This window comes from Channa argus, chromosome 11 (genome assembly GCF_033026475.1).
Source record: "Channa argus isolate prfri chromosome 11, Channa argus male v1.0, whole genome shotgun sequence".
NCBI lineage: Eukaryota > Metazoa > Chordata > Actinopteri > Anabantiformes > Channidae > Channa > Channa argus.
Window position 1 is genome coordinate 11,114,987 of NC_090207.1, and position 20,683 is coordinate 11,135,669.

The 20,683-nt window shown below is 40.0% G+C and overlaps 1 protein-coding gene across 1 annotated transcript in view; it reads left to right on the plus strand.

The window, feature by feature from the left end:
- Positions 1-20,683, plus strand: part of pde4d (phosphodiesterase 4D, cAMP-specific) — a 153,518-nt gene that overhangs the window by 812 nt on the left and 132,023 nt on the right. Inside the window, exon 2 of the mRNA XM_067520289.1 lies at positions 12,439-12,547. Coding sequence (XP_067376390.1) covers positions 12,503-12,547 — 45 coding nt within the window. The 5' untranslated portion in view covers positions 12,439-12,502. The remainder of the gene's footprint in view (positions 1-12,438; positions 12,548-20,683) is intronic.

Here is a 20,683-nt window from a genome sequence, read left to right on the forward strand (position 1 = left end):
GATGTGACAGCATAAAAGTATTTGCATATGTCAGTTTTCCTTGTCAAACGTATTAACCCTATACCCGATAACCCTCCTTTATTTCCATAGATATGCTTATCAAATTACTAGCTTGCTACAGCCTGAAGCGGGCTACTTTGCAAATGTTGCAGTCCGTAAAAGGAGCAGAGCTTTGTCGTTTTGTGTACTCACTTGTGCGAACAGAGAAAGCGCAACTTTTAAAAGATACAGTGTGTCATTTCACACAAATTAGCAGGAGGATTTCATGTTTAGTCAGCTAACATTTGGAACTGCATGTGTTAGGTGGAGACTGTGACTGAAAGATTGTTAAAACAATAATTTTTCTTGATGTAGTTTGTAGCCATGTAAAGGTAAATGCTTGAGGTGTTTACCTTAAAAAAAGGTGTGCACATATCAACAAAGATGTATCCAACCATTTTGCTTTTACCACCCCTCTGTTGCTTCAAAGTAGGCGAGGTCTTAGCTTGAATTTATGACATTTGTCCGGCCGCTTGTCTCACAGCTCGTTTGTTGCAGTGTAGAAAACACAGCCTTGTGCTGTACCTGACCTCTGCTATGCAAATATATATTGTCAGTGTGCCAGCAACCACTGCACTGAAATGAGAATGGCACACTAAGCCTATTGTTCCACCTGTACATCACCTGTGTGCTGAGACAGAGGCTGCAGTCACAAGCGGAGACTTTGCCCTATATGACCAGGGGATCTGTATGCTCTTCTTCAGTTCTAGTTTTGTGATGAAGCATCTGCTGTACAGAAACAAGACCAAGTTAAATTAGCCTGAATACTGGCTGGCTGTGCTAACTCAGCAATGACTGCTTTAAAACCACACAGCATTAATAACAATTATTATAGAGGACACGTGATATTTTTATTTGTAGAAACCTCTGCTTGTATCTTTGTTCTTACGTTGCCCTCAGTGTCTTTTCTGAATGTGTGGCTGCTTGCCAGTGTTGACTTGATGTACTCGGTGTGTACAGCACAGGGACAAGAAGCATCTGCATGGCTGATGATGCCTTAATATCCTTAATATCTAAACTTAAAGTGACAGTGTCAGCTGAGCTTTGTTGTTTTAAGATGGCTCAGTAAGAAGTAGCTGCTCTTAGTGATATAGGCTCCGGGTCAAGCAATAGCAGTGAACTACTGTGTTTGGCTCCAACAATGTCAAATGTCACAGGTTTCCCTGAGCCTTTCTTGGCATATTATGAGTGGGAGTTAATGGAAAATTGTATCTTTTGCTTCCCAAAGCATATTCATTACTGCAATAAAGACATTGTTTGTTTTCCTCAGTATTTCTGGCAAGGGAGAGCATGCACAAGTCCTCTAAAAGCTCTTGTTCAGAGGCACTGCAATATGCATACACACACACACACACACAAACACACACGCACACATACTACAACAACACATATAAGCAAGAAATGCCAGAGGCATTTAAATATCTTTTTAATGGAAACTATGTTCCCAAACAATGAGCAGGAAAGTCTCTGTACAGGGCTTTTTGAGGTCATTCTGGAACGTGCTGCTCTGTCTGACTTCAGTAACATTTACAGGACTAGTTCACTGACTGTAAAAAAAAAAAAAAAAAAAAGCCGGTTCTTTTTAAGAGATCCCCAAATGGTAGTTTCAAAATGTGTTTTTCATCAGTTTTTAACTCAGAAGTGAGAGGGAACGCGTTTCTGGAATCAGCAATGGTTTGCTACATAGCTGAAAGATGGTCCCTCCAGATGTTTGGCAATATTGTCATGAAGTCAATGACTAATGTGCTGTTTGATATTAAATCCAAGGACAAGTGTGACTTTTGAACCTTTAATGGAGTCTTTTTTCTTCGCACAACCGTTAAAGGCTGGGCCATATGCCTTAAAACCACTGCGTGACACATAATGAGTTAAGCAGACGTGTCCACACCAGCGTAGATGATAAGACTATACATTGTTCTTCTCCTTCTCCTTCTCGTCTCCCTCTGTCTTTGCAGTAGAGCCCAATAAACAACACTTCTCACCTTTAAGCCACATTGTTATATTCAGCAGTGAAGCAGATTTGCCTTTTCAATGATGTCATGGGATCCGACATAAGCAGGGACTGACGAAACAGATGACGATACTTGAGAGGATCTCTGGCTTAACAGCAGCATCTTTGTGTGATGACTTTGTTACGTTAGGCAGGAAGAATGACCTTCAAGGGACATGAGAGAGGAAAAGATCAGAGAAACATCTGGGACCCAGAGTTCACTTGTACATCCCTTTGCCCTTGTTACACTGGAAGTCCTGTCATTGTTTTTTCATATAAAGAGTAACAACGTACACTGCTTTTATAGATGCTTAGCTAATACTTTGGGATCTTCCCTGGTTTCGAGGGGATGGGTGGGGGGCTTAATAATGTCTCTTGGGAGTGATGGTATGTGCTGGTCATCTTTTGGTCATTTCTTGCACAGCACATCCTAATGCTTTGTTTGCACCACAGAAAACTTTCCATAAACAACTGTTGATATTTTCTGTGTTTGGACAGAGTCACAGAAACATTGCTTTAGAAACATAAGATGCAGACAGAAAAACAGAAAGGTCTGTGCGCCTGCAGATTGTGGCAATGTTTTCCTTGAAACCCAATTCTTTTTTTTCTTCACTTTTGTTATTGCAATCTCTCCCTCTCTCTCTCAAACACACACACACACACACACACACACACACACACACACAGAGTAACTGTCCAAGATTACCGTTATGATAGTCCAAGTCCAGGAGTCACCAACCTTTTTGAAAGTGAGAGCTACTTGTCGGGTACCGATTAATGTGAATGGCTACCAGTTTTATGCACACTTTTGAAATAACAAATTTGCTCAATTTACCTTTAGTTATATGTTGTAATTAATAATTAATTAAATTAATTATACTCATCTATGTGAAGGCACTGTCATGTTAATGATTTCTCACAATATTTATCAAATGTGATTTAAAAAAGAATAGCAACAAAAAAATTTGATTCAGCTCATTGGTAAGTGGCACTCTGGTGAGCTATTTTTAGAACAGGCCCCCGGGCTACTCATGTGGTCCTTGGGGGTGACCTGGTGCCCACGGGCACCATGCTGGTGACCCCTGCTCTAGTTAAGAAGAAACCACTTTGAACAGTGTAGGAGTTAAGCAGGAGTAGAATAAGTGAAGCCACCACTGAATGACCATTCCAGTCCCACCACAGTGTGTCCAACAGACACTCAAACAAGTAGATCGAGTTACAATGTAAAGTATCCACTTGTTTCTTACACAGAACTGATTGCATTGCTTGGAATGAGCATACACCACAGAGTAACTGAAGTTAAGTGCCTCCAACAACTTGTGTTTGTGCAAGGAAGGGATGGATAAACATCAGGGCTGGCAAATGTTTTTTTTCTTCCTGCAACAGAGCCAAATATTTTGCTTACTCTTCAAATTTGCATTGGGCTTCCACCTTTCTTTGAATGATATCTAGCACATACATGCTTTCTTACAGGATGGACTTAGACCTAAAGTAAACAACATTTAAACCAACAGGACAACAGACTTCAGCTCAACATTCAGTACCATAACGTGAGTTTGTTAGACCCAGTAAACTTTTGTGTCCGTAACTTTGTTAAATAGGAAAGCCTGGGGTAGGTAGGTGTCGATTTCTGTGTGCGTGTGTGTGTGATTTCCAATTTCTTGTTTTACTAGTTGCATGGGAAGTACGGTTTGTCGTGTTTATTCTTCACACACTTCATATTTTATATGCTTCTAATCATGAGACAAAGGCTTTGTTTAAATTAATAGGTGCTATATTTTTTTTTTCTCATCACAATATCATCTAATGTGCTGACCATTTTGGTTTCCACCCAGGGTGATCATTGCTGAACTTATATTTACTAAGAGTCATCTGAGTTTAGGTTAATCTGCTGTATTTGTGTTGATGTATTTAAGTGGTTCAGTGCTGGGTCGAGTTGGATTTCTGTTTTAGATCAATCTCACTCATTGTACATACTGTTTAGTCTGCTCTGTTCAGCTATGGTGGTAATTGTCCAATTCACCAATAGCAGAAGCCATGCACTGTACTGCAACAGTTCACAGTTGGATGTACTCCCAGATCTCTGCTATGCTAAGTTTGGTGAGTAAGTCACTAAGTAAGTCAGACTTTATTATCTTTAGTATTTTAATTATAAACATGCTCCAGGTCATTGACTGACTAAAATATCATATTAAATGTACCATTTACCATTAAAATGTGATGTTGTTCCTTTTGAATAGAGATGAAATAGGGAGTCACGTCATAATTTCTCTGCAGTATAATAATACAGTAATGTTGATGGCTCGTAATTACAAGCACGTCTTCATGTATCATTACACTCTTGTCCTTCTCATAATCCAATTTATCTGTTATTTATTAGACCCATTCAATTATATGAGATAGGACACAGATACACAAAATGTTGCATTGAAATGAAAAGTAGTTATGCCCACACTGATATTTGCAGAGTAAATGAGTACATAGTTTTGGGATATTTGATCATATTCCTGGCTTGTTTATGTTTCAAACTTGTTTCTAAAGTGTATTCTGTGCTAAAGCGTCCCTTTCTATTTTACACTCCTCCTCATAGTTTGTCTAACCACAGTGGGTGAAAGAGTGTTCAGTGTCCCAGGGTCTAATTCCATCTGAACGACTAAGGATGTTGTCTCAGGCAGACTCAACTTAATCACGTAACACGTGGATCGCTAACATAAAGATAAGTGTGCACTCAGCTCCATGTCATAATCAGTCATGTCAATGTTAAATTTATGCAGTTACAGGGTTTTGAACAATGAATTGTAGCAGATTAGATTTATTATGTTAGTTGACATCAAATTTGCTAAACTCTACTGAAAAGAGCTTTTGTGCACTACACCTCTTAACCCAGAGAGAAATAATTCACCAATCCCAGAGTTTTAATAGCTGAGGGGAATCAAACATTTGGGGAAAATTTGTTTTATTATGTTACTATTATGTCACCAACAAGTCACAACTATCATTGCACCTCATGGCAACTATCTTGCTTAGGTTTAATTGATGGGATTTCTTCCCCCCCTGGATGAACAAATTGTGTAAGCATATCTGCTGGAAAATATTTGGTTTTGCGGTCGTCTTTTATTCTGGCGACAAGATGCCAACACTTCTCTGTAGTTTGGTTCCACTTTAAACTTGCAAAACGGGTCATCACAGGGGGGTGCAGTGGAGAAATCAGCCCTGCCCCACCTTGTATTTCGGCCACTGGAAATGTTTTTAGAAAAATAAGATTACAGATATGTAATCAGCTTTCTGGCTCTCCTCATATAATCTGGGGACAGAGTAAGCCTCAGAGGGTGGCCCTCCTTTACATAACATGACAAAAAAATCTGAAATGACAAATCACCTCAGAGCAGTAGAGGCAGTCTTCCCCTCAGCTGATGTGATTGGTTTGTCTGCTGTGCTTAATCCAATGTAATGTTCACACAACCTGCCCAGGGGAGGGAGCTACACCACTGGCCACAAAAACATCCACTACATGTACCATTACTTCTATACACTATATGTTTCAGGACAGCTCATCTGATTTGAACCTCCATTTTTTGGATTTGTGCTGAAAATAAAAGCCATCAAGTAAGGTTTTACTGGCATTTTGTTTTGTTCTACGGTCCACAGCAAAACGTTGTGTAGCTGTATTTTCCATATTTTTCCGTATTTGAAGGCAGATGTGGCTAAAACTCATACCTAAGAGCGTGCTTTGAACAAAGCACTGTTATTGCATGAGGTCCCTTAGAATAAAATAATAACATACTCCTCTGCGCCTACTGTACTGTATGTCCAGGTGAACAGCAATGAGCCAAACATACAGTACCCCCAAAATAGGAGGAAGTCATCAAGCTAAGCATCTCTGTACTGAGTAAGAAATTCATGTGTTTTTAGAAAGTGCTTTACAATGTTGCTTCGTATTTACCCATTCACACAGAGATGACAGTGGCTGCTGTGCAAGGTGCTCACCTGACCCCCCAGGATCAACTAGGGATTCAGTGTCTTGCAAAATGACACTGTAACATTTAATTTACACATATGTAACTTTAATGTATCATATTTTACATATTTATTTATCTACAGCATGGAGATTGTGAATCATCATAGCAAATGTAGTGTGATGGATAGTTGAATAAATACACGCACATCATTTTTAGTTTTCCATTTTGAAAAAGTCTGGGCCTCTGCAGAAGGCTACTGTGTGCATTCACACGGAAGAAATTTGGCCTGTTAAAATATTGTATGAGAGCGAAGGTGTAACACTGCCACAGCAGACACATTTACAGGAGCTGAAGCTATTGTGCCAAGGGAAAAATAATGTCACGCCCTAAATGAAAATGTTGTAATGCTCTTGGACACAGCGTCAGGGTTTTTTCCATGCATGCGTGTGTGATTTTGAACTGTCATCGTCACAATAAGGTGGAATATAATTCAAAGTAAATCAAAGTATGCCATTGTTATTACTTAAAGGCAGTGCAATGTTTAAGTACAAAGTCAATAAATATAAGTTTGATTTACACTTAATTAAATTAGAAAGACAAGCTTACATCACTTCTCAATATAATTAATGCCAGCCCACAACATAAATGCACCGTTCGCTAACCATGTTTACCCAAACCCATGTTAAGTACAGAAGGGGACCCAACATTAACTATGCTACTAGTTATTCTGTCTTCAGAATCCTCTCATTTAACCACCAGGAGTGGGTTCATGACCTTGTCAGTAAGCCATATCAGTGCCGTGCTCAGTCAGTCATCAGTGTCCATATTGGTTCACATCTGATGGGAGAGATGCACGCTGAGATTCAGCTCACCTCTGCATGCCTGATGTTTTCTGCTTGGCTGTAAGAACAGGACTGACTCATCCAGCTCTGCAGGCCCAGCTTCTGCTTTGGGTCAGTGATGTCATTAGTCTGTAGCAGTTCATGAGTATAAGAGAAAAAATAAATATTAATTTACACAGTGTGTGTCAGAGAACTGAAAAGCCTCAAGTCAAAAGAGAAACACACGAGAAATGCCTAAAATTGTGTGACTTCCTACTGTGATCCACACAGTGTAGCTCTCTAGGAACCTCTACTGGCAGCTCCAAGCAAAACAAAACACTGTTGTCACGAATCTGGAGTATGTTCAATGTACCTGTGAGGATTGTTAAAATACAGCTGTTCTGATATTTTGCTGAACACCCAGTGTGGACCTGCTGTTATCTGTGATCCTGTAATAATTAAACTGCAGGCTTTTCCTAACACTATAAACCCTATAAACTGATGTTGACACGAAGGTTTCCTTAACTGTCAGTCAACAGTAAAATGAAGGACGTATTACAGAATACAGTTTTATCTAGGTGTATCTCATGGCTCTTTCTATGGTCATTTTTTGCCACTACCTGCAGCATTTACTTGAAGTATCCCTGGCAATCAAAACCTTTCTGAATTAAAGGAATTGCCTTAATTGTTCTAACATGTGCCATTTTGTCCTTCTCAAGTTAATGGTTTTTGTATTTAAATTCAATTTGCGCTTCCACCCTTCGTTGGTACAGGTTTATGACACAACTTGCAAACCACTCATGTTGGATTCACATCTGATTTGCTGCAGAATCATTACCACATAACAGGGGAAGCTAACATGTGAGATGTTTATGTTACCACACACACAGAAAAATGTCATGATGAAACAATTGTGTCAGTGTTATGATATGACAAAGGGACTAATATTTTTTATGCCACAATACAATGTGGCATAGCCCTATGTGCACCATACAACACTGACATTCACTGCTTTTCATCAGAGGGTTCGTGCTAAATCAAATGTACAAACTGCAGTCATATTGACAAACTATCCAGGCAGTCTTTATTTCTATATAGCAATACAGATTTTCATTCCCATGGCACCTTCTTTGACTTATGGTTATTTTTTTTCAAATTTTGTTAGTAATAACATTTATAGAAGCAGAAATGGTTCAACACTGACATTTTTCAACTTTTAGTGAAAATTATAGGAAGGTAATCCCCCTGTGAGTGGTGAGCGGTCCATGAGATTGCATGAAGAATATGTGCAATAAAAATAATTTGAATGAGATACAGCTCTTCATTGTTGAGACACAGTTGAATATCAAACTGTTTTGAAAATACTCCCACATGAGATGGCCTTAATTTCACAGCACAAAAAGCAAACAATAGAATGTGTGACTCATCCTTGCATCTGCCGGACAATACATGGAATTTAATTCCAACTATTTTCAAAGAGGTGTGAGCCCTAATTTATAGTTCAAGTAAAAGATATTGTATTTTCATCCTTGGTCCACATGCTTTGAAATTGTTGAGCTGCCACAAAAATGGCTCATCACTGTCAACAAATTACTAAAGGAAATCAAGCTGTTTTACTAGATATGGCTTTTTAAACAGCATTTTGATTTTAGGGTGAATTGGAGCTCCTACGGGCTGTGCGTGTGACAAATGTGGAGGTTAGAAAAACAGAATAAACAGTCCTAAAGTGAGAGGCTGGACAAGCTAACTTGTATCATCTGTGTTGCCATGCGTTGCCATGAGTTTTAGTGCACGAGTGTGATTATATTACAGCCTTTATTGATTTAAGAGATTGAATTGTGGTGGCAGTTTATGACACTTTGTTGTCCTTGGTCTTGACAAGTTAGGACAAAATTAACCAAAAACAGTGCCAGTGACTACTATCTTGTCCTGTGGTAGTGTCACTTCACATACAACAGCTTAGAACAAAGTTCAGAATGATCTATCCAAGTGTTACTATCATGTAGCATGATGCAAGTGCAGCACCACTTGGAGGAGCCACTGTTCCAACTTAGTCATCGGCTGAGGAGACTGCTTCTTGGTGCTCCTTTTCTCTTCATTCACTCTTCCCTTCCGAGCCTTATGTTATTTCAAAAGTGGTTCAGCAGCGATCTTAAAGCTGCAATCAGTCACCAAAATAAAATTACTAAATCAATAGTATAATTATGTGCACCATCTTTAGACCAGTGAATGAACTCCATGAGGTGGAAAAATCCACTTATGTCAATAGCTGAAAATATGAGACTGATTGGATATTACGTGGGGAGCTTTTAGTGAGCATCAAACAAGTGTCACTGTCTATTTTCTTTGAAAACACTGTGATGTTCCACATAATGAGTACTAATTTATTTTAATTTGAAGAGTCTAAGATGGAGCTTTGCAACAGCTTTGACTGATTTATTTGATGATTGCTTCTTATTAGTATTTACCATGTAAGCTTGAATATTAATGTCTGTGATGTAGATTCTTTCCGTGGCTTCTCTCCAAAATATTAGCTTGACGAATTAAACAAAAAGTGCACTTGATTAATATGGTCTATGCAGATCTGCCTGCAAAGAGAATAAAAGTGACTGGCTATTTCTACAAAGCCACAGTGCCTGCTCATCTCAGCTGATTGAATGGCTACAATAAAAGGCTGAGATACTTTTGAGTGATTATTCAATAAGCAGCTGTGGGCGCTCAACAAGAGAAAAGAGACATTTCACACAGCAGCTGAAATTTGGAGCACATTAGACAGCCGTGACCTTCTACTGCTGGGCGAGGAGAAGTCGTAGCTCAGCTCATTTTTGCTCGCTCGCCTAATGTGATCACACAGGATAAACTCTCATCGCTCTCCTAAAGATGGCAGAAAGTTAATTGAAAAAGCCAACAGAGGATGTATCAAAACGGAAGGGGGAAGAAGTAGCATTTGCAGAGGGCAGTTTTCATATCCACATCTCTCTGGTGGAGCATCTAATTGCACCTCATGTAACTAATGCTTAAGCACAGACAGTAATCAGCACCCTGTGGTTGCCACACTGATCCATCACACATACTGAGCTTTCAGTCAGCAAAGCAGACATCTGTTCTTTTTAGTGCACAACTGCTGGTTTTGCTGATTGGTAGATCTTAAAAGACTCAGTAGGACAAGTGGGTTGTCAAGTGAAGTTATGCTGTGACGTGTTGGTCAATTTAAACACATTTTTGTCTCACACATGTTCAAATGCGAGAGCATTTTTTCCAGCCAAGTCAGATCACTTTGGTGCCCATAGATTATGCAAATATCGGGTTTTAGGTTTTACAAGAGAGTTTGCTTGGCCTAATTCTTTTTATCCTCTTGTGCACCTTTCAGTTGCATGCATGATGAGATAATTAATAATTACTGGCTGAACTGAAGAATTTGTTGTTTAGCCATATGACTCCCTCTGTGCACTTTCCAACTGCACCATGTCTCCTCGTCATCCAGTTTTTGATGAATTAGTTTTATGCTTTCAGTGCTAAAATGGTTCACATTATTTTGGAGAATTGTCATATCTGGGCTCTGGGCCCACTCCAAAGAGACAGCAAGGGAGCATTGATGTCAGTCATTTTAAAAGCTAGTGCTGTTTCTTTCCTGGCACGGTAGATCTTTAGTTGACTTAGAGCTATCTGAAAACATTTGCATAAGTTGATCTTGCAGCTGTGGAATTTAATAAATGACTTATAATGGCAGTGTGATGTGCACTAAGACAAAAGAGATTCTTAACAGGCAAGCGACAGACGTCAGTCTGTTGGCTATTTAGGGTTCTCTCAGCATTGTCACTCTGTGCCAAGTGCTACATGAAACCAGAGAAGATCAACATGAAGATGTTTACTGTTTCCAAACAGTTTGCAGTCTAGACAAATTAAAAATAATTGACTGGGTTTTCCAGACACCCAGCAGTACAACTGTAGAAGCAGAGGTGCAAATACAACATAACCATAAAATCATATATCAATATTATACAATTTCATATATGATTTAGGCAAATCTGCTATGATTGCAGAGCTTGTACCTGTCGTTAAGCAAAATGGCTGCAGCAGGTTAACACTTGCAGAAATTGCTGAATATAAGTTAAATCTGTGCTTTTCCTTGTGGTTATCTTGTGCTCTGTGTGCATGATTATCTGCCTCATGTCCTTTGTGACATAAAACCTTTTACATTTGTTACACTCCTACCCTACTTTACTTCACTTCATCTAGAAAAGAAACAAATCCTGATTATTTAAATTAGTTACGTCCTTGGTTATTCCACTGAAATGCTTCAAACATTGTTGTGAAAGAAAACATGCTTTGACAAACAAAGCAGAAAGGAGATGGATTTAGCATATGCTAAAAACCCAGATGACAAGGACAGAAGACATTTATTAGTTGTATCAATGTCAAAGATGTTCCTATTTGTGCATGCATTGTACAGTGCTTATGCTCATGGTTGTGTTTAAAATGAAATATTTTTCATGATAAAAGACCAACTTATCCCAAAAGTAGCATCATGCAAACTCTGTGAACTGTATTATGACCAATTCCTCTCCTCTCCTCTTCTCTGATGCCAATCGATGGAGGGTGTCCAACCAAGACTCTCTGTTTTTCTGTCTGTTGTAATTACCTGTCACGATGGACCTGAGCTAAAGGACTAGAGTGCAGGATAATGTGTGACCTGTTTGGCTGATCTCTCACTGAAAACACAGAGTTGTTTTAAAGAAGAACAGCCAAATTAATTGTCTCCTGAATGTTCTCATTTTCTGGATACTTCTCAAAGGTTGACAACAAGACATGACAGTAATGTAAAATTATAGCCTATATGCTTCCATCAGACCACACAAGAATATGATTATTTACTCCTTTGAAGTTCTGAAGGATTTCCCACATGTCTCAGCACTTTGTGAACAGTCGTGGACATCCAGTTGAGCTCGATCGGTCTTGGCAAGTGTGAGTGTGTGTCTGTGTATGAGTGAGAGGGACAAAGAAAGAGAGGCAGGTGTAGGCTCAGGGTTATTAGTCCAGGTAAACAGAATATGGTTGTGTAACTCTGGCTGATAATTCACTGACCTTTACCTTTTACACTCTAATGCATTATAATGGGCCTTGGGATCTCAACATGGCTCCTTTTCAGCAACACATACACACGCACACGCACACATGCACACACGCACACACACGCACACATACACATACACACAAACACACACAAACACACACACACACACGTGCACACATACACACACACACACGCACACACACTCCACACACATGCACAGGTACTTGGTTGTCAAGGAGATCAAAGCTTTCATGTTCTCAAATTACAAAGTCGCCGGAAGGTGTATAAACTTTCCTCAGCTTGTTGCTATAGAGCTCTTTTACTTGAAACTAATCAACAAAAACTCCAAGTAAAATTGTAATGGCTTTGTACAGTTTATGTACATGATTTATTTTTTGCATTTAGTCAAAGTTTTACATTATGTAACTAGCATTATGTTTAACATATTCCAGTTAAAATATTGATTTACTTATAAAATTCACAGGTCCAGTTTAGGGATTAACTGGGATGAGTGGTGTCCTCACAGCTGTTTTTTTCTTGAATTGCTTTTGCTAGCCCTGTTTCTGATCTCAAACTCTGCGTCACTAAGCCCTGCCTGTTTCCAGAGGTGGTACACACCATGCAAAAGAATGACCGGTCCGGGGACGACAGCCAGCGGGACAGTGTAAGTTTTTGCTTTTCTTTCTTTTTATCTTTCATCTTTCTTAGTGTCTGACAATCTTTTTTTCCCTTTTTACTCCTCATACTTTTTATTTTGCACTGTTATATATGTATGTATAACTATATATCTCATGGGTGTTTAGTTTATATTTCTGCCATTTACAAGTCACTTTTAAATTGCAACCTTGTTGATTACAGAGCTATCATTTGTGGGAATTCACAAATTCCCACCACTTGGCCATTAGTGGTGATGTGGGATGGAAACCCTACAATTGTGGCACACAGTAAATGTGAGATTAATCTCATTTAGAACAGACTTGTTTTAACTCATTCTGCTCTTGAGAAAATTTTTAACTCGAATATTTTGCATGGATATCCCTGCATTTATGAGATGTATTCTTTATTTTGTGTTACATTTCCAAACATTTATTATGTTCAGTACAAATTCCTTATTATGCACAAGGTAAAGTTTTTTCTAATTTGTTACAATTTGTTAATTTGCCCACAATGTGAAAAGTTGGTCTCAGAAATGTAAAGTAGACTTTAACCTCCATGGATATAATCCCACTAGCTTCAGTAAACAAACAGCTAACTTTTTAAAAATAAGATTCTGGTGACAATGAAAATGTCAGATGAAAAAATTCACTTGTGTTTTATTAATCATTGTGCAAATGAATTTAATGGTTGTAGTTTTGGGAGCAAGCATCTATTTCTTTGGACCGGCAGTGCACAGCTGGGTAGGGGAATGTGTTAGGGGTTCAGTGTCTTGCCCAGAGACACTTCGACATATAACCCTGTGGTCCGTGGACAACTGCGCTTACCAACTGAGGTACAGGTAACTGAGGTATCTATAAAGATATTAAACTTCATTAAACTTAAGCTTCCCTATATTAGAATATCTTTCTAATTCTAGCTGAAGTTGCCATATGATCTTATCTGGAGGAGTTTTTTGAAGAAAGGGTCAGTGAAGACTATATTGTCAGTAGTATTCCCACTCCAACAATATTTGTCAGTGTGGGCGCCATTTTCAGGTCATACAATTTTTATTTAATTGTGCTTGTCTTCTGCATTACTCAGCCCACACAGCAGCTACACTACCATCAGTATCTAACCGAATCTGTCTGGGTTCTCACGTAATGTTGTCACAGTTGTGTGGAAGCTTTCCATCACCTACCACTATCCATCTGGATTTAATAGGATGATTCCTGGAAAACCAAACAAACAAAACCACTAGAGAGGTCAAAGCTGCTGTGTTCAACTACAGATAAAGCTTGAGTAGAGCAGCAACAAACACTATCAGGCGAATCCTCCAATGCATGGATAGGATATTCAATCATACTTTATGGTTGTTGACCTTGACTTGAAGTTCAGGCCTCCGGTCAGTGTGTGAGTCTTTCTGTGATGGTAGAAGAAATACATAAGTGTATGCAGATGGGGCATTCTTCTTGAAAGAACTCTAGTAGGAAAAATATGGAATGTATATTTACCATATTAAACAGCATACTGCAAACATGCAGGAAGCTTTCATACTTTAAATATACCAGGATATATACTTGGATATACCAGTTGGAAAACACTAATGCCAGAGCTCTTTTTGTTTTTCTTCCTCTTCTTCGTCTTTTGGTCGTTCTCTTTAGGGGTCACCACAACATATCATTTGATTCCATCTCACTCTGTCCTCTGCATTTTCAGTTATTGATGTGAATATTTGGTTTGGCACAGGTTTTATGCGCGATGCCCTGCTGGATGTAACCCTGCCCATTTATTCTGCTCTGGCTGGAGTGCACTGGCTTGTGCAGCCTCCGTGGTTGGGGTATTAATGCCAGTGCTAACCGTTAAACAATTAAAATTAGAATCAAAATTGTCATTATTGAGAACATTAACATGTTATGATTAAATTCATCTGCATTTAACCCATACCTCTGAGGGGAGTGGTGGGCAGCCACAGGCAGGATCTGGGGTGCTACTGTCACACACCTGGTGCATGGGCTTGGATTTGATCTGGGACATTTCCACATCATGGCCTGATGCTCTACCGCTAGAGCCATCAGGCTGCTTGATTTAAAAACTTGCAAAGACACATTTGCAAGTGTAATTGCTCAAACTGGCAGTTAACTTTACATAAAAGCAAAAAGCCTGTGGTCCTTCAGCAACAATACCGCAACTCCATTTCCAAAAAAGTTGGGACAATGTGTAAAACATAAATAAAAACAAAATGCAATGATTTGCAAATCTCATAAACCCATATTTTATTCACAATAGAACATAAACAAAATATCAGATGTTGAAACTGAGATATTTTAACATTGTATGGAAAATATGAGCTCATTTTGAATTTTCTTTTAAGAACTGTCTTTAAACATTAGAAGTGAGGAGACCAGTTGCTGGATATTAGGAGAGGGATGTTGTCCCATTTTTGTCTGATGCAGGAGTCTAGCTACTCAAGAGTCCTGGGCCTTTGTTGCCAAATTTTTTGTTTTATTAAGTGTGCAAAATGTTGATGATGCAGGCCCAGTTTCAGCTCCCGGACTCTTCTCCTGTGAAGCCATGCTGTGGTGATATATGCAGTATGTGGTTTAGCATTATCTTGCTGAAATACATAAGGCCTTTCCTGAAAGAGACGTTGTCTGGATGGGAGCATATGTTTCTCTAAAAGCACTATGCACTTTTCAGCATTGATGGTTCCTTTCCAGATTTGAAAGCTGCCCACACCATAGGCACTAATGCACCCCCACACCATACGAGATGCAGGCTTTTGCAGGCTGTCCGCTGATATCAAGCTGGATGGTCGTTCTCTTCTTTAGTCTGCAGGACAAAACGTCCATATTTCCCAAAAAGTATTTCAAATTTTGATACATCTGACCACAGAACATTTTTCCATTTTGCCTCAGACCATTTTAAATGAGATTTGGCCCAGAGAACTGAGCAGCATTTCTGGTTTGTGTTCAGATATGGCTTCTTCTTTGCATGATACAGCTTACGTTTGTGGATTCCACAACAAAATGTGTTCACAGACAGTGATTTCTGGAACTGTTCCTGAGCCCATGCAGTGATGTCCAGTAGAGAATTGTGCCTGCTTTTAATGCAGTGGCTTGAGGCTCGAAGATCACGTGCATCCAGTTTTGACCTTTCGCCTTGTGCCTTGTACACAGAGATTCCTCCTGATTCTCTTAATCTTCCGATGACATAATAAACTCTAAATGGTGGAATCTTCAAAGTCTTCGCAATTTTATGTTGAGGAACATTTTTCGGAAACAGTTTGACAATTTTGTGCAGTTTGTTGCAGATTTATGAACCTCTACCCATCTTTACATTCGAGAGGCTCTGCCCCTCTGAAATGCTCCTTTTATACCCAGTCATGTTACTGACCTGTTGCCAATTTGCCATTTGTTTTTGATTTGCTGAAATTACTCTTCCAGCATTTTGTTGCCCCTGTTCCAACTTTCTGAGATGTGTTACTTCTCTCATATTCAAAATGAGCCAATATTTTCCATAAAATGTAAAAATGTCTCAGTTTCAACATCTGATATGTTGTTTAAGTTCTATTGTGAGCAAAATATGGGTTGATGAGATTAGCAAATCATTGCATTCTGTTTTTATTTTTATTTTTTTACGTATTCACATCTTCCCAACTTTTCGGGAATTGGGGTTGTAAAAACAAAATGTGTAAAAAACTTGCATTAACACAAAACAAATGACATAAACATTTGAGTAAAACCATTCCACTTGCAAGAAAGCTCTCTGCAGCCTCAGATTTTGTAAATTGAGCCCTAAAGCTTTTAGATGACACAGTTGTACATTCCTTGAAGCATGTCCTGGGGAAGAATTATTGATGTTTGAATTTCCCTTTGTTAGTAGGAGTAAAAGAAAAGAAGTGAGTGGTGAGAGTGAATTTCCCACAAAAATGTACCTCTAAGATTTAAGATTTGCATTTAAGCATTATTAGATTATAATTTATGTGAGATTTGCCTGAGATTAATCAATTAGGACAGCTCCAACAGAGTCGAGGCAAGGAGGGCAGAGAAGAGAGATGAGTTTTGTGAGAGAAACGGGTGGGACATCGAAAGAGAGGTAATTAGAGAGTAGAGTGGAGAGGAGGGTGCTGTGGTTAAGACAAGAGGGGAATGTGAAAAACAAACTGAGAGCGGCAGAGATGCTCCCTCATCATCCTGAGGGGCATATTGAGGGAGTGCAGGGACACAGGCTATGCTGATGAATACGTTTCACATGGCTCTCGGGGGCTGTCCAATCAGGCAGGGGCATTGATGAATAGTCATGAGTCACCTTATCAGCATCACCATGGTTACGCAGATGTGACTGTGGCCCTGTGAATGTGATGAGGGAATAGAAATGGGCCAAACGCCGTTCCGTCTCCTTCCTGCGCACATCTTGATCACCAATTAGAGCCCAGCAGGGGAGCTTCCAGGCCATGTGTTTGGGCCTCTCCAGGTTCAAGGATAGGAGAGAGGGTTTTGAGTGAGCTGAACGGAGAAAGGGAGATGGTGAAGAAGAATGATTAGGGATTTACTGTAACGTGTGGGAGCGGTACAAAGGGGGAGGAGGAGGACTTGGGGGTGGATTTGATTTGCCGAGAATTATTCGATGACATAAAATCATATTAATCACCAGTAAAGCCAGTTGCCACACAGCACACATACAGGTGAGGGCAGATGGGGAGAGGGGAAGTGGATGACAAGATATTAAATGAAAAGAGCTGGGAAATTAGATTGAACAGGATCAGAGGAGGGGAACATTGTAAGAAAAGTGGAAAACTGACTGAGAGACATAAGACAGCTGCAAGAGATGAAATGAAGAAAATGAATGTGGGATAATGGAATAAAAAGCTGGGCAGCATGTAACGATTTATCTAATTCCCTACCCATTTTCACACAAAGTACATCCCAGAAAAAGCAACAACACTCTAAAGCACAGATTTGTGAAATGATAAATTTCCCCATTTTCTAACTTTAGTTGGAATTCCCTTCAGGATTGGAACCATAAATGACAGGAACTACTTATCTAAGCCAATATTGCCAAGCAATATGTTGTAATATCCCAGCCTTCTCTTTTTTTCCACGTCGCTCTAATTTCTCACTCATATGCATTATGTCATTGTTATGATTAACCTGATAATAGCTGCCTTCTTATCACTGATTTTCTAAGCAGCGTGCAAACAATGCTAATTGTTTTTGAGCCGCTGCTTATCTCCTTCTTCCTTTCCTTTCGGCTTTTCCCTTTCAGGGGTCGCCAATGTTAATCATGTGCCTCCATCTTACACTATCCTCTGCACCCTTTTCCACACTCTCCGTTGCTCTGGACCGTTGACCCTAAGTACTTAATTAAAGTCCTGAACCTCTTTGACCTCTGCTCCCTGTAACCTCACCGTTCCACTTGGGTCGCTGTCATTCACACATGTATTCTGTCTTGCTGTGACTAATCTTCATTCCTCTCCTTTCCATGGCAGACGTCCACCTCTCTAGATTTTCTGCCACCTGCTCTCGCTCTTGCTACAGATCACAATATCATCTGCAAACATCATAGTCCATGAAGATTCCCGTCCAACCTCTTCTGTCAGCCTGTCCATCACCAGAGCAAACAAGAAGGGGCTTAGAGCTGATCCTTGATGCAGACCCACCTCCACCTTGAACTCCTCTGTCACACCTACAGCACACCTCACTACGGTCTTACAGCTCTAATACATGTCCTGCACCACTCTAACATACTTCTCTGCCACTCCAGATGTCCTCATACAACACCACAGCTCCTCTCTCGGCACCCTGTCATACGCTTTTTCTAAATCTACAAAGACACAATGCAACTTCCTCTGACCTTCTCTGTACTTCTCCATCAGCATCCTCAAAGCAAATACTGCATCTGTTGTACTCTTTCTAGGCATGAAACCATCACAAATGCTCACCTCTGCCCTTAGCCTAGCTTCCACTACTCTTTCCCACAACTTCATTGTTTGGCTCATCAGCTTTATTCCTCTGTTGTTGCCACAGCTCACATCTCTCTTTTTCTGAAAAATCGGCACCAGTAAACTTCTCCTCCATTCCTCGGGCATCTTCTCACTCTCCAAGATTTTGTTAAACTAGTCAGAAACTCTACTGCCACCTCTCCTAGACACTTCCATACCTCCACAAGTATTTCATCAAGACCAACTAGTACTCCTTTCATCTTCCCATCACACTCCTGGCACCTGTCAATACATTTCCATCCTTACCTTTAATCACCCTAACCTGCTGCACATCCTTCCCATCTCTATCTCTTTGTCTGGCCAACCTGTACAAATCCACTTCTCCCTCCTTACTGTCCAACTTAGCATACAAGTCCTAATATGCTCTTTGTTTGGCCATTGCCACCTCTACCTTCACCTTACGCTGCATCTCCCTGTATTCATGTCTACTCTCTTCAGTCCTCTCAGTGTCCCACTTCTTCTACGTTCCTGAGCTTCCTCAATTCACCACCAAGTCTCCCTCTCCACTTTCCTCTTTCCAGAAGACACCCCAAGTGACCTCCTACCTGTTTCCCTGATCACATTATCTGTAGTGGTCCAGACATCTGGAAGCACCTCCTGGACACCCAGAGCCTGTCTCAGCTCATCCCTGAAAACTACACAACATTCTTCCTATCTCAACTTCCACCACTTTGTGGTTTGCAAAGTCTACCATGATCTGTCCTCCTGCATTCCTGTCTTGAAGACCAGACCTGTCCATCTCATTCTCATCACCTCTGTTTCCTTCACCAACATCCATTGAAATCTGCACCAATCACCACTCTCTCACCTCTAAGGATGCTCTGCATCACTTCATCTAACTCACTCCAAAATTTCTCCTTCTCTTCTAACTAAAATTCTACCTGTGGGGCATAACCACTAACAACATTGAACATCATGCCTTGAATTTCCAGCTTCAGACTCATAGCCTGTCTGATATTCTTTTCAGCTCCAGAACATTCCTCACACACTACTTTTTCAGAATAACTCCTACTCAGTTATCTCTTTCTATCTGACCCATGGGAAAACAAGTTGAACCCTGCTCCAAGCCTTCGAGCCTTGTTATCTTTTCACATGCTCTCCTGGACACAAAGTATATCCACCTTCCTTCTCTGCATCATGTAAACCAACTCTCTAGCCTTCCCTGTCATAGTCATAACATTCCATGTCCCTGCTGTCAGTGCTACACTGTTGGCTTTCCTCTTCTCTCTCTGCCTACGAACACGGCTTCCTCCTCTCCTTCTTTGACCAACAGTAGCCCAATTTCCACTGGTGCCCTGTAGATCAACAGCAGAAGTCAAAATTCGCATGTTTAATTTGACTATTTTTTTTTACGTCCGATGCTGTTCCTGACACAACCCTGTGCATTTATCCAGACTTGAGACGGGCACAAGAAGACGCTGACTTGCGCCCCCTTGTGGCTGCATTTGCCCCCTAGTGTATATCTTCCTGCTTATTTCTTTATTAAAGAGTGGAACAATCTACTGCATGTTTGAAATCTATGATTCAATTATTAGGCAGCTCCATGCAATTGGGACATTGGCTCTTCCCCTTTAAGATGTGAAAACTCAACTGGAGCACATTTGTGTTATCCATCTGCTTGTCAGGGTCTACCTGCTTGCTCTGTTGTCATTGTGGGGCCTGCATTTGCACAAGAAAACAATACACCTACTTAGCCAGGCAGACTTAAAATACATTTATCCTTCTTTACCCTGTGCAAAGAAATGTCACCAACTGCTCATCATTTTCATTTTACAGCTTGTTGACTGTTTTTAAAGTCTGATTAATCTTGCATAAGGTGTTTGTCAGCATGCTCTGCATAGATGTCTGGGAAGGTTGACATAGAGGATTCATGGAGTGATGAATCTGCCATCCCGTTAGTGGCAAATGTTACCCAGATTCAATTCATGGATGACACATGCAGTATGTTTCCAACTCACCTTTCTATTATAAAACAACCCAGACACTAATGCTTTATCTCCAGAGCAGCATTGTTGTGTAGATTCAAATCAAAGTGAGGTCTGCTTTACTCTATCTCCCTCTATTACTCTACAGTGACCCATGACCCTTTGCACTGATGAAGAAAACACAGAAAAATGTGCTGTGAGTTCCAAGTTTATTGAACTCACTGTATGAGCCAGCTAT